We start from the raw sequence: 14,069 nt of genomic DNA on the forward strand, positions 1-14,069 counted from the left end.
CACCTGGGGACCCAAAAAAGAGCCCTCCCCTGGGAGAGAGAGAGGTGTCCTTTCTCCCGGGCTCAGATTGATACACATTTCTCCGGAGAGCTCGGACCTCTTCCCCAGGGCCCTGGGCTGGGCGCTGGGGTCTGGCAGGGGCAACCGCGAGCCGTGGGTCCACCCCGCCCCGCCCCCCGCGCTGCCCGGTCGCCCCGCCCCGCCGGCCCGACTCCCGGCCACTGCTCCCCGACCGGCCCTTCCGCCTCACTCAGCCGCGCGGCAGAGCGGGACGGGAGCGGACCATGGAGCGGACAACGAGCAAGGAGCTCGCCCTGGTAAGGGGACCTGGGGTCCCAGGACCCCACATCCCTGGCGACCCTCAAGTCCAGAAACTCCAGGTCCCCGACCGCCCCTTGGATCCTCTCTCCCCTCAAATCGGACCCTTCGAAACAACAGCCTGGGAGTCCCTACCTCTGACCTCCCGGCCCCTGACCCAGTGAAGTGGCTGGCTCCTTTTAGGGATGATTGGTGGGGGGGAGTGTCTCTGAGCGCATCTGCGGGAGGGACTAGAGACAGACTCGCTAAGACTGGACCCTGGGACGTCCCCAAATGCCACCCCATCCTCTCAAGGACTAGGTAGGAGGGTACCCGCCGCGCCGAGGGGACTTCCCGAGCCTGGGCCCCTGCCCCGAGTCTCACTGACTCTGGCCGGCAAACGGGGATAAAACCGGAGGGATCAGGCTTGAGTCCGCGGAAGAGGCGGGGCCATGGTCCTGGGACCCTTCCCCCTGCGGCGTCCTGAGCCCGCCTCCGCGTCCAGGCGCCGCTGCAGGACTGGGGCGAGGAGACCGAGGACGGCGCGGTGTACAGTGTCTCCCTGCGGCGGCAGCGCAGTCAGCGCTTGAGTCCGGGAGCAGGGCCTCGGGGCACCCAGGTGAGGAAGGGGTAGGAGGCTGGGGCTGAGCGGAAGGCGACCAGGTGAGGGCGGGGCTGAGTGGAGGGGAGGAACTGGGGCCCGAAGGAGGGGCGGGGTTTAGAGGCGACCGGGTAAGGATGGAGTGGAGCCTGGGGGCGGCCAGGTGAGTGGGGTAGATGAGGAGGCGGAGCCAGGTGAGGCAGAGGTGACTAGCAGGACCTGGGGACGGAACTGGACGGCAGGGCCTAGGTAAGCCAGGTTTAGTGGGGCGGAGCGGGAGAAGGAGGAGTGGTCTTTAGAAGAGACCGGGCGAGAGCGAGGTGGGGCGGAGAGCCTGGGAACGGGCCAGTGAAGCGCGGCAGGAGAGCTGGGAGCAGCCTGGGGGCGGAGGTGGGGGTGAGGTAGGGGTGGCTTGTAAATGGGGCAGAGGGCAGGGCGGGGCCTGGGCGGATGAGGATATTCCAGGCGGGTTTCGGAGGTCGATTGTGCAATGGGGGAGAATAATGAACTCAGGGGGCAGGATGCAGAAGAATGGACAGGATCAGATGCAAGATCGGTGCTTCCCAAAGACATGATTGGAATGGGATGCTGGGGTCCACTCCTCTGTGTCTCACTGCGGTCACCCTGCCCCGCAGGCCCACAGCCCCGGTGCCGACACCTTCCTCCATTACCGCACCAGCAAGGTGCGGGCGCTGAGGGCAGCGCGGCTGGAGCGGCTGTTGCGGGAGTTGGTGTCTGGAGACCGCGAGCAGGACCCAGGCTTCGTGCCTGCCTTCCTGGCCACCCACCGGGCCTTTGTGCCCACTGCCCGCGTGCTGAGCCTTCTCCTGCCACCGCCGCCGCCGCCCCTGCCGCCGGGGTCAGTACCAACGGGAGACTCTCATGTTCCCACCCCAGACCTTCACCTGGATACTCCCTCCGCTCCCTCCGGTTTAGAACCAGGACCCCACCCTCCAACCCCAGAATCTTCCTCCTGAGTCCCCTCTAGCCGCCCTCTTCTTCACCTGATGGCGGAGGGGGGGGGGATGTCTTTCCAGGGTAGAGATCAAGAAGACAGAGGGAAGAGATCTGACCTTCAACAAGAACCTGAGGTTTGTCTCCCGTTGGGTGTGGGCAGGGGGGCATAGAAGTCAAAAGGATCTGAAGTGTAGGGGCTCCAGAGGTCCAGAACTCTGGGCTGGGCTCTGAGGCCCCACCCCTCTGGCCAGGGCTGTGGTGTCAGTGCTGGGCTCCTGGCTGCGGGACTACCCTCAGGATTTCTGGGACCCCCCTGCCCACTCGGACCTAGGCAGTGTTTGCACCTTTCTGGGCTGGGCAGCCCCATCAGGGGCTGAGGCCCGGGAGGCAGAAAAGCTGCTGGGAGATTTCCTGAAGGATGCTGAGCCACAGCAGGAAGAAGAGGAGCAGTCCCAGACATGGGCAGGTGAGCGGGTTGGGGAACAGGCATTCTCCCTCCCCCAGGGGTCTTCTCCCCTCACGGAGGAGCTACAGATCTTGGGCAAGGTTCTTAACCCTGTCTGAGCCTCAGTTTCCCCACCTGTAAAATGGGGATAATAGCCCTTTGTTTAAAGTATTGGCATTTGTCTATCACCTCCCCCACACAACACATCCCAACTACAAAGATAGTCCCTCATTGGGTCAGGATAACCTGTGTTTTTGGCTACAAATCATCTATTACTACTTGCCTTAGGAGCTACAGAGACCTGGGTTCAAATCCTAGTTCTGCCATTTGCTGACTGTGCGACCTTGGATAAATCACCTCTCTGAGCCTCAGTTTCCTTATCTGCAAAATGGGGGCAAAGACAGTACTTAACTCATTGGCTTCTTCATTCATTCAACAAATATTTAGCCACTGGCTCTGGGCACATAACAGTGGACAGGAGCTCCCTGTTCCCTGGGGAAGACAATTAGGACAAGTAAATAAACAAATAATGAGGGCTTGGCAAATTATTTTTAATATTTAACAGTATTATTTTCATTACTGTTGTTATCACAGATTCTTACTTATTAGAATCTACCACTTATAATGAAATCTATACAATAAATCATACTGATATTTTCTAGTAAGGTGGGTGTCAGCAAACTATCTAGCCCTTTATAGAAAAGTTTGCTGGGACTTCCCTGGTGGTCCAGTGGTTAAGACTCTGCGTTTCCATTGCAGGGGGCATGGGTTCAATCCCTGGTCAGTCGGAGAACAAAGATCCCACATGCCACGTTTGCCAACCTCTGTTGTAGAGAGCTTTGGGGGGAAGGAAAAATATCCACATGCTTCATTCAGATCTTTTTTCAGTTGTCATCTCCTCAGACATGCCTTCTCAGATCCCCTCCCAACAAATACAGCCTCCCACTCTGAGTGCTATTACCTGCCTTATTTTTCTGCATAGAGCCCATTGGTCTTGTCCCCAACTCTATCCCCAGGGTCAGTAACAACACGGATTTGTCTACTGAATAATTGCATCCTGCTTATAAAGTATCATCTTTCACCCATCTGTGTTTGATCTGATCCCTGTCACAAGAGCTTTATATCCCTAATCCATTCTTTAATCCTTAAACTGGCCACATTTCTCTCTGCTTTACAAAGTAGCAACCACTTCTCTCCCTTGGTGAGAGTTATTTATATACATTTTATCCCTTCATCTTCCCTCCTGGTTACCAAGTATCTTTCTTCCTCTGCCTTCAAGATTTCACCAGCTGATTCCAAGTCATCAGAGCTGCACAGGGCAGTGGGGTAGCCACTAGCCCCATGTGGCTATTAAAATTGAACTTAATTAACATTAAATAAAAATTAAAATCAGTTCTTTGGTCACAGTGGCCACATTTCTAGTGCTCAGCAACCACATCGGGCAGCACAGGTAGAAAATATTTCCACCACTGCAGAAAATTCTATTGAAAGTGCTGCCCTAAGCTATGAGTTCTTGAGGTAAGAGGAGAAAATGAACATTTATTGGACACTGACTTTATGCCAGGATCTGGGAACCTTAACATCCTTGTTTGGGGGTTACTTTTTACCATGGAAAATTTCAGACATATAGAAAAGTAGAGAGAAATAATGTAAAGAACACTGAAACACCCATCACTCATCTTCACCAATTATCAATTTGACCAAAAAAAAAATTTTTTTTTTCAGGATGATTTGAAGGCAAATCCCAGACTTAACGTCCCTTCACACACAAATACTTCGGTTCGCACCGGTAATTGACAAGGACTTTAAAATATATATAACCTTCATGCCCACAGTCTTTTCCAATGAAATCAGCAATAATTACTCAATATCAAAAAATACTCATAGTCAAATCCCCCTATTGTTCCCAAGTTGTCTTCTTTATAGTTGTTTCTTCCAAAACCAAAGATCCATTTAAAGTGTTCTTTTTAAAAAAAATAAATTTATGTATTTTATTTATTTACTTTTGGCTGTGTTGGGTCTTTGTTGCTGCACGCGGGCTTTCTCTAATTGCGGTAAGCGGGGCCTACTCTTTGTTGCGGTGCGCGGGCTTCTCATTGAGGTGGCTTCTCGTTGCGGAGCACGGGCTCTAGGTGTGCAGGCTTCAGTAGTTGTGGCACACGGGCTCAGTAGTTGTGGCTCTAGAGCACAGGCTCAGTAGTTGTGGCGCACGGGCTTAGTTGCTCCGCGGCATGTGGGATCTTCTTGGACCAGGGCTCAAACCCGTGTCGCCTGCATTGGCAGGCAGATTCTTTACCACTACGCCACCAGGGAAGTCCCAAGTGTTCATTTCTTAGATCTCTTTTTTTCTAGGCTGTTCCTCTTTGCCTTTTGATTAATGGCATTAGGAAAAACTAATGGGTCATTTGTCCTGAGGAATGTCTCACATTCTTCTCCATTTACCTGTTAGCTTTCTCATGGTGACATGAAGCATGTTCCTCTATTCACCATATTTGCTGTAAGAGCTAAAGGTTTGATTAGATTTATGCGCAATTTTTTTCCCCTATGCTCACTTTTTTTTTTTTTTTTGGTGCTCAAGTTATGGGATTTTTTAAAAATTTATTTTATTTATTTTTTATACAGCAGATTCTTACTAGTTGTCTATTTTATACATATTAGTGTATATATGTAAATCCCAATCTCCCAATTCATCCCACCCCACTCTTTCCCTCCTTGGTGTCCATACGTTTGTTCTCTACATCTGTGTCTCCATTTCTGCCCTGCAAACAGGTTCATCTGTACCATTTTTCTAGATTCCACATATATGCGTTAATATACGATATTTGTTTTTCTCTTTCTGATTTACTTCACTCTGTATGACAGTCTCTAGGTCCATCCACATCTCTACAAATGACCCAGTTTCGTTCCTTTTTATGGCTAATTTTTCCCCCTATGCTCACTTTTAAAAACTAATATTTTGCGGGACTTCCCTGGTGGTCCAGTGGTTAAGACTCTGAGCTCCCACTGCAGGGAGCACAGGTTCGATTCCTATTCCAGGAACTAAGATCCTGCATGCAGCATGGCACAGCCAAAAAATAAAAATAAAGTAATATTTTGCAATGCCACCTGTCCTAATACGAAATGAAAGACAGATAATTAAACAGACTTACACAGATAATTTAAAAATAATAATGTGATGCTGGAATTGTAATAGGAAGGAGAAATAAAACAAAAGCAATTTACACAACAATCAACTATACTTGTTGGTATGTCAATGTCTGGGCATGCCTCACCAGGAGACACGATGAAGTTGTTCAGTGCCTTCACCTGCCATAGCATCATGGTGAATATGGCAGCCAGAAACTAATGCAGGGGAGTGCACTGGCGACACAGACTCAGCAGCATAGATGTTGGTGACATCAGTTTCCAAAATGGTGAACAACACTTGCCATTTCCATACAAAACAAAGTCCGCACTTTCACAGTCCTTGCCTTTCTAGAGCCAAAATAATTAGTGTTTATGAGCAAGATAGTTGAGTTCTAGGTGCCAAGTATTGTAAACAGGTTTTTCAAGGACACAAATTTCTTGGAGGGTCACTTGGAGGCTGGTGGCACAATTCTTCACTATGCGTGACTAGCCCCTCTTGTGGCAAGATTTCAACTTCCAAAATGTCCCCTAGGGGGCGCCACCATTGAACGCCACCTCGGAAAAATCATTCATATTTATTGAGTACTTTATAGCCGTCTGGTATGCGTGATTTCATTTGATTTTTTAAAAATCCAGGTGAAGAAACCAAGGCACAGAGAGGTTTAAAGTCTTGCTTAATTTGCACAGCACCCCGGTGGACCAGTTTGGATTTGAACTTGGGACGTTAAGACGATAACCTTTCCTTAACCACGAGGTTATACCACCTCTAACCACCAGAAAAGGGCAGATGGATCCTATCTTAATACAGGTTCTAAGTCGAAAAGCTCTATTTTCTATTCTAGCCTTTGAGCACCTGGCTTCAGATCCCTGCCATTTACTGAAGATGTGAGTTAGAGCAAATTCCTGCCTCAGTTTCCCCCTTAAAAAAGGTGCATAATAGTACCTCCCTCGCAGGGTTAGTGTATAAATTTCCCCGTTAATCCACCCAGGATGCTCAATGAACAGTTAATGCTGCTCTGACGTTCTTAAAAACACTCAAGGAGATCTCTGTTTCACAGATGAAAAAAGTGAGGATCACAGATGCCCAGGGTCACGCAGCCAGTCCTGGATTCAAACTTCAGAGTTTTTAACCCCCTCTAATGCTCCCTCAGGACATCCAGGGGTTGCCCAGATACCCCGTCCAGACTCCCCGGTAGGCTGCTTGGAAGAGGTGGAAGGACTCGTGCGGGAAGGTCCTGAGCTCCTGGACTTCAGTGTAGACGACGTGGCCGAGCAGCTGACCCTGATGGATGCGGTGAGGATCCCGGCTGGGCGCGGCCGGGAGGGGGCGGGGCGTAGGGGAGGGGGAAGGGGGAGAGGCCCAGCTGAGCACAGATCCTACCCACCCCCACCCCCGCGCACAGGAGCTCTTCTCGCGCGTGCGGCCCTTCGAGTGCCTGGGCTCCGTGTGGTCGCAGCGGGACCGGCCGGGGGCCACAGGCACCGCCTCCACTGTGCGCGCCACTGTGACCCAGTTCAACACAGTGACCGGCTGCGTGCTGGGCTCGGTGCTCGGGTCGCCGGGCCTGGCCGCCCCGCAGAGGGCGCAGCGGCTAGAGAAGTGGATCCGCATCGCGCAGGTGCCTGTTGGAGGGTGGGTGGAAGGGGCCGTGGGGCACCGAGGCCAGAGAGAGGTCGGGGGCGGGCGGAAGGCCGAGGACTGGGGTCTGGGGATACTCGGAGGATTGGGGCTGGGAGGTGCCTAAGGGAAAGCCCAGGACGTGGCTGGGCGGGACTGGCGCCTGGGACCGCAGAGGGACGCAGGGCTGGTCTAGGAATAAGGATGGGATGGGGGCACTGGGGAGGGGATAGGCTTGGAGGAGGCACCAAAGCCAAGAGACGGAGGCAGAGGTCCTGCAAGAGACTGGATGGAAGCGGGGCAGGACCCTGAGCAGAGAGGAAGAGTAGAAATGGGGGCCAGGAAAGAGAGTGGGGGCGTGGCAAGGCGAAGGGGGAACAAGGTTGACACCTGGGGTGAGACTTGGGCTGGGGAGGAGGAGTGTGGGTCTAGGAGAGATGCTACGGGTCCGTCTGGGGCCCGGGGAGAAGTAAGGAGTGGGGACACGGGAAGCTAAGGTCAGAGGAAGGGAATGGAGGGGCAGCTGGGGGAGGGGTTGGGACTGCATGTTGGGGAGGGGGCGGGGGCCCCTGGGGGAGGAGGCTGAATCTGGGTAGCTCGTCAGATATGGGGCGAGCTGTTAGGATCTAACCTGGGGTCACAAGTCACGGGATCAAAGGTGGATCATACTTGGGGATCAGGCTTGGGGGTGTGACCAGCCGTCCCCCAACCCGCTCCCCAGCGCTGCCGGGAACTGCGGAACTTCTCCTCCCTGCGCGCCATTCTGTCCGCCCTGCAGTCTAACCCCATCTACCGGCTCAAGCGCAGCTGGGGTGCCGTGAGCCGGTGAGCAAGGGGGGGGGGGCGCTGGCGCGGGACCTCTTGCCCACCTCATCCCAGCTCTGACTCTCCCCGCAGCCACCCCTGACCCCTCTCCTGTCTCCCCAGGGAACCGTTATCCACTTTCAGGAAACTTTCGCAGATTTTTTCCGATGAGAACAACCACCTCAGCAGCAGAGAGATTCTCTCCCAGGTACAGATGGGTGAGGACCCCTCAGATCCCAGGCCCAGGAAGGGGACCCAGGGCCTGGCAGGGCATTGCTTGTCATTGTCATAACGTTCAGTGTCCTTTCCCTATGCCTCGAGAATGACCTTCCCCTTGTCTGTGGGCAGCCCTGCGTTTTCACTCCCTCTGCTGCCCTCATTATAGCTCACACTTGGTGGCTGCCTTATTTATTCATTCAACAAATACCAGAAGTTACAGGGAAAAGGTCACTGAAGGCCAGAGTCAGAGCAAAGAGTGAAAAAAAAAAAATTCTGCTAAGGACTTGACTTTGATAAGAAAAACTGATAAAAAAAAAAAATGTGCCAACAAGGTTCAGGGCATTTCTGGGGGATCTCCAGGTACAAGGATTCTCACCTGTGTTAAGGCCAGCCTTGGGGGCCAAGGCACCCACAAGACCCACCTCCCATCATCCCCAGTGAGCCCTGCCCCCTGCTGCTTATCTGTTCTCTCCCCCTCCCTGTTCGCTTTCCCTTGGGTATGGCCTTTACAACTGCTTGTGATGGAGGCATCTTCCCCGAGGGAGGGGTTACAGAGACCCCAGGACTGCTCAGTTCTTCCCCTTCCCCCAGGAGGAGGCTACCGAGGAGAATGCCCCCCCAGGAAGCCTACCCTCAGTGAGTGATGTGGTTTGGGATGAGGGACAAGCAGGATCCTGGGTGGGGGGTGGAGCCTGATGGGGTCGGTGATGGCTGAGAGTGACTGGAGCTCTGGGGGCCACAGAAACTGCCCCCAGGCCCCATCCCCTACCTTGGCACCTTTCTCACGGACCTGGTTATGCTGGATACAGCCCTGCCGGACATGCTGGAGGTCTGAGCCCTGACCCTTGACTCCTGACCCCAGCCTCACTCACCCTCAGCACAGAGGGCCTCCTGACCTCACACCTGTGACCCTGCCTGTGCTCCTGACCCCGGACCCCTAAGTGCAGTGGGGCTCCTGACATCCCAACCCCTGACCTTGACCCTTGATCCTTGACCCTGGAGGCTCCAGTTCAGACAAAATTTGCCCCCAGGGGGATCTCATCAACTTTGAGAAGAGGAGGAAGGTAAGTAGGCACTGGGGTGGGCATGCAGGGGTGGTCCAGGATGGGGGTTGAGCATGGGCGGGGTCTCAGAGGCCACCCCCTCAGGAGTGGGAGATCCTGGCCCACATCCAGCAGCTGCAGAGGCGCTGTCAGAGCTACTGCCTGAGCTCCCACCTGCCCATCCTGGCTGCCCTGCGCACCCAGCGCCAGCTCAGCGAGGAGCAGAGGTGACCAACATGTGGCCTGCCCTGACCACCCCCCCACCCGCTGACCCTGGATCACACCCTGGATCCACCTCCCCCATGCACATCTCCAGCTCCTCCTAAGACCCCCTCCCGAGCCCTGACACCCCCCCACCCAGCCTGTCACCTTGCATTGTCTGTGGCCCAGTTGAGGGCCCCAGTTGACCTCTGACCCCAAACTTTGACCCATCTGACTTTCTGACTTCAACCTTTAACATGCAGCTGGCCATTCCATTCAACCATCCCATCTTTTCTTTTCCCCCACCTCTGGCCCTATCTGACCCATGACCCCCTTCATAACCCCCATCTGACTCTCTGAGCCCAATCATTGACCCCCAATTCTGAGCAACTGACTCTTACGTCAGAGCATCCAACTCAACTGTCCCAATGGTTTCTTTTCATTCTACTGAATCCATGATCCTAACAATTGACCTCAGTGATTATCTGACCTTGAACTCTATCCTTGACCCAATTTGACTCCTCAGTCCCACTCTGTAAACCCCTGTGTGGCCTGCCAACCAAGCCATCTCATCTCATCCCTGATAAGACCCTGCAGCTGTAATGACCCTGACCCCAACATTGGGTGCCCAACCCCTGGCTGTTCCCACACACACACACACCCAAAACCCAGCTCCCAACTGATTCCAACTCATTTCCCAACCCCCCCATCCCGTCTGCATCTTGACCCCTCAGCTACCGCATCTCCCGGGTCATTGAGCCACCGGCCGCCTCCTGCCCCAGCTCCCCACGCATCCGGCGGCGAATCAGCCTCACCAAGCGCCTCAGTGCGTGAGTCTCAGGGAGTATGTGGGGAGTGATGTGGGCAGAGATGGTGTCCGCTCCTGGGACTGAGTCTGGTCTCAGCCTCATCCCCTGTCTCTATTTTCAGGAAGCTGTCCCGAGAGAGAGGCTCATCCCCTGGTGGGAGTCCCAAGGATCCCTCATCTTCCACCTCCAGGTGAGCATCCCATTTGGTAAAGGGGCTGGAGAGGACAGGATCAGAGATCAGGGCAGCCACCCCACTTCAGACTCTGTGTCTCCCCCAGTCTGTCCCCAGCATCCCCCCCATCCAGTCCGAGAACCAGGGACCCTCCTCCCGGCAGTCCTCCGGCCTCTCCAGGGCCCCAGGGCCCCAGCACCAAGGTACCAGGACTATGTGTACATGTGGGACTGCGGGCACCCAGGGCTGTGTGTGTGTGTGTGTGTGTGTGTGTGTGTGTGTGTATTTATGTGTGTGTGTACAGGATTTGGGGGCTAGGTATGTACACAGGAGACTATGCACACAGTTGGCTGAACACTCTAGGGATACGTCCAGGAAGCCATGTGCATTTCCATGGCCCCGTTTGAGGGACTGTCCATCAGTTATGCTCAGATCTGGACCAGAGCTTCCACTTACCCACAAGGCACTCTGGGGTGCAATCACCCACTTTTGCACAGATATGCATTTTCCTAGGAATTTGCATACCTGGAGGGGAAATGCGGGCATGAATATCCACAATATCCACAGGATCATGTGCAGGGTTTTTCATGGACATGGGCTTGTGCGTATCCAACAATTGTGAGCAAATGGGTGCAGTCGCTACTCTCTGGTTACACAGGGTTTCTTGTGTGTGAACATGAGTCATGTGTGAATTCATGTAACAGGGCATGAAAGTCTGTATGTGATGGGATTGCATAGATGTGGGCTTGTCTATGTACCCTAATTTCATGTCCCAGGCTTGGGGTATGCAGGAAGACGTGTTGAATACAATGGGGGAGGGGCCTCGTGCTCTCACCACTCATCCCCCACCCCACTGCCTACAGCTGCCACTGAGCCCAGACCTGCCAGGCCCCCGGACCCTGGCCTTGCCCTCGAGTGGCCCTCACATCGCCCTCCCGGGGCAGCAGGGCTCAGAGGCCTGCGTCATCCGAGTCAGCATCGACAATGACCATGGAAATCTGTATCGGAGCATCCTGGTGAGGGGCTGTGCCTGGGACCTGCTGGTGGCAGCCCTGCCCTTGGGGCTTGGGCTGTCATCCCTCACCTCCCGCCCTCTCTTCCCAGCTCACTAGTCAGGACAAGGCCCCCAGCGTGGTGCAGCGAGCCTTGGAAAAGCACAGTGTGGCTCAGCCCTGGGCCCGGGACTATCAGCTCTTCCAAGTCCTTCCTGGGGACAGGGGTGAGCAGGGACAGCTTGGAGCCAGAGCTGGGGGGCAGCTTCAGGAGGGGGGGCGGCAGACTGACCGGGGTGGTTCTGGCATAGAGTAGGGGTGAGATGAAGCAGGGTTGGGGTAAGAGGCAGAAGAATATTGGTGCCTCCATTAGGTGGGGTCATGTGGTTGTCCTGGCTCAGTGTGAGGGAAGCGGGCACCAAAGGTGACTTCCTAGGATTTATGGGGAAATGAGATCGTCCAGGGTCCAGTGGAGAGGGAGTGTAGAAGGTCATCTGGGCTTAAATTTGTAGAATCATGAGGTTATTCAGGCTCAACCTGGTGGAGCACAAGACTGAAGCAGGGTCTGGGCTTGGATCTGAGGGGAAATGAGTTTGTCCGGGCTCAGCATGGGGATCTGAATTTACCTGAACTTGGCCTAGGAGAGGGCCACATGGTACTGAAATTCAGGGTAGGGAAGCATGAGATCGTGCAGTGTACAGGTGAGTAGGAGGCTGTCCAGTTTTCAAGAGGGAGAGGCAACAGGGAACTATATTCAGTATCCTGTGACAAACCATAATCGAAAAGAATATGAAAAAGAATACATATACATATGTATAACTGAGTCACTTTGCTGTACAGAAGAAATTAACACAACATTGTAAATCAACTATACTTCAATTTAAAAGTTTTTTAAATGGAGAAAAAAATGTAGGAAAAAAAAAGAGAGAGAGGCAAGAGATTGACATGCTAGGGAATTCCCTGGCAGTCCAGTGGTTAGGATTCTGTGCTTCCACTGCAGGGGGCATGGGTTCCATCCCTGGTCGGGGAACTAAGATCCCGCAAGCCCCACAGTGTGGCCAAAAAAAAAAACCAGAGAGAGAGTGACATATTAAAGGGCATGACATGAGGTTGGCTGGACATTAGGAAGGATACATGAAGTTGTTCACGTGTCAAGTGTGAGGGTTGTACAGGCTGGAAGTGGGAAGTCAGAAGTTGTCCAAGTTCATGGTGAGAGCAGCATGAACTTGGCTGGGAGTTGGCTGCGGGGGAAGGGTGGGGTGGGCAGGAAATTGATTGGGCTGGGTGGCCTGACTTTGTTCAAGCTTGTAGTGCAGGTTGTCTAGACTCCAGGGGGAAATAGCAGGAGGTTGCCCAGGTTCACGGGGTTGGAGGTGGGGGGAGACATGAGGTTGTGCAGGCTTTGAGTGGGAAGTGGTCTAGGTTCACAAAGAGAGGAGAATGAGGGTGGCTTAGCACTAGCTGAAGGGACCCAAGGTTGTTCAGGCTCCAAGGTGAATGGTGGAAGGTTACCTAGGTCCTTTGTGAGGGAAATATGAGGTTATGTGGGCCTTTCACCATCATCTCCACACCTGATCAGAGCTCCTGATTCCTGACAATGCCAATGTCTTCTACGCAATGAGCCCAGCTGCCCCCGGAGACTTCATGCTGCGGCGGAAGGAGGGGGCCCGGCACACAACCTCAGTCTCCCCAACCTGAGGTGCTCCTCCCCTTCCTCCAGGACATGGGCCCCATGGGCAGCAAGGGGCCTGGCTTCTCTCACCAGGGGGCAGGGAGGGAGCTCGTCTCTGGAAATCTCTCATTCCCCAGTAGAGGCCATTGTCCTCCATACCCTGTAAACTCCCCCCCCCAACTTTATTGGACCTCATCCCTCTGACCCTTTTGGCACCAGACCCCTATCCCAAAGACATCAGCCCATGGGTGGCTGGTGGAGAGCTTCATCCCATAAACATAGAAAGGGGTGCGGTGTCAGGGGTCAGACCTTCCCCCAGAGAAATCTTGTAACTGTTGGAGACATATCTGAAGCGATAGAAGTGGATGAAAATAGTGATCAAAGTTATGAAACAGGAGTCAGTCTTGTTTGTTCTGCGCCTGTGCTTCATGTTCACTTTTCAGCAAGATAAGAATTGAAAGAAAGAAAAAGAAAGAAAGAAAGAAAAGAAAGAAAAGAGGGAGAGAAAGAAAGAAAGAAAGAAAGAAAGAAAGAAAGAAAGAAAGAAAGAAAGAAAGAAAGAAAGAAAGAAAGAAAGAAAGAAAGAAAGGAAGGAAGGAAGGAAGGAAGAAAGAAAGAAAGAAAGAAAGAAAGAAAGAAAGAAAGAAAGAAAGAAAGAAAGAAAAAGAAAGAAAGAGAAAGAAAGAAGAAAGAAAGAAAGGGAGAAAAACTTAAGAGCCCTAAGAAAGGGGTTGGGTGAGGCATGACTTGAATCCAGGGGGGTCTCTGTCACAAACAGAGGGTTCAGGACTCCCTCCCTCAACATTGTTGGGGTGGTATGATTCTTTTCTGCCATGTATATGGGAGAGTGAAGAAGAAATTTCATTGGAATCAGAGACAAATAACATCATCACCCATGAGTCATTAAGGGCTGTGAGGATGAGAGGGGTGAGCTAGCGGTACTGGGGTAGGATGAAGAAACAGGTAGAGAAGACACAGACGAAGTGAGCTGTAGGGCCACCCGCAACATAATCATAACAACAACAGCAACAACAATAATGATACTGACTCATGAACTCCCACTCTGCTAGACATCAACTAGGGGCTTTATATCTAACTGTATTAATCAGGGTT

The 14,069-nt window shown here is 53.0% G+C and overlaps 1 protein-coding gene across 6 annotated transcripts; it reads left to right on the forward strand.

The window, feature by feature from the left end:
• The first annotated feature begins 239 nt into the window (after window positions 1-239).
• RGL3 (ral guanine nucleotide dissociation stimulator like 3) lies at window positions 240-13,348 on the forward strand. 6 transcript variants are annotated; one of them, XM_061190420.1, is made up of 19 exons: window positions 240-317; window positions 803-916; window positions 1,534-1,757; window positions 1,936-1,989; window positions 2,107-2,321; window positions 6,578-6,720; window positions 6,830-7,045; window positions 7,766-7,869; window positions 7,972-8,056; window positions 8,659-8,703; window positions 8,810-8,896; window positions 9,099-9,131; window positions 9,216-9,337; window positions 10,046-10,141; window positions 10,242-10,310; window positions 10,399-10,495; window positions 11,156-11,308; window positions 11,397-11,511; window positions 12,864-13,348. In XM_061190420.1, exons 1-19 carry the CDS (start codon window positions 285-287, stop codon window positions 12,980-12,982), a joined length of 2,124 nt encoding a protein of 707 aa, XP_061046403.1. In that variant the 5' UTR covers window positions 240-284; the 3' UTR covers window positions 12,983-13,348. The 6 variants fall into 6 exon arrangements, with proteins under 6 accessions (XP_061046403.1, XP_061046404.1, XP_061046405.1 ...); XM_061190421.1 differs by having other exon boundaries at window positions 9,243-9,337; XM_061190422.1 differs by lacking the exon at window positions 8,810-8,896.
• Window positions 13,349-14,069: the final 721 nt, after the last annotated feature.

This window comes from Eubalaena glacialis, chromosome 4, assembly GCF_028564815.1.
Source record: "Eubalaena glacialis isolate mEubGla1 chromosome 4, mEubGla1.1.hap2.+ XY, whole genome shotgun sequence".
Classification (NCBI taxonomy): Eukaryota; Metazoa; Chordata; class Mammalia; order Artiodactyla; family Balaenidae; genus Eubalaena; species Eubalaena glacialis.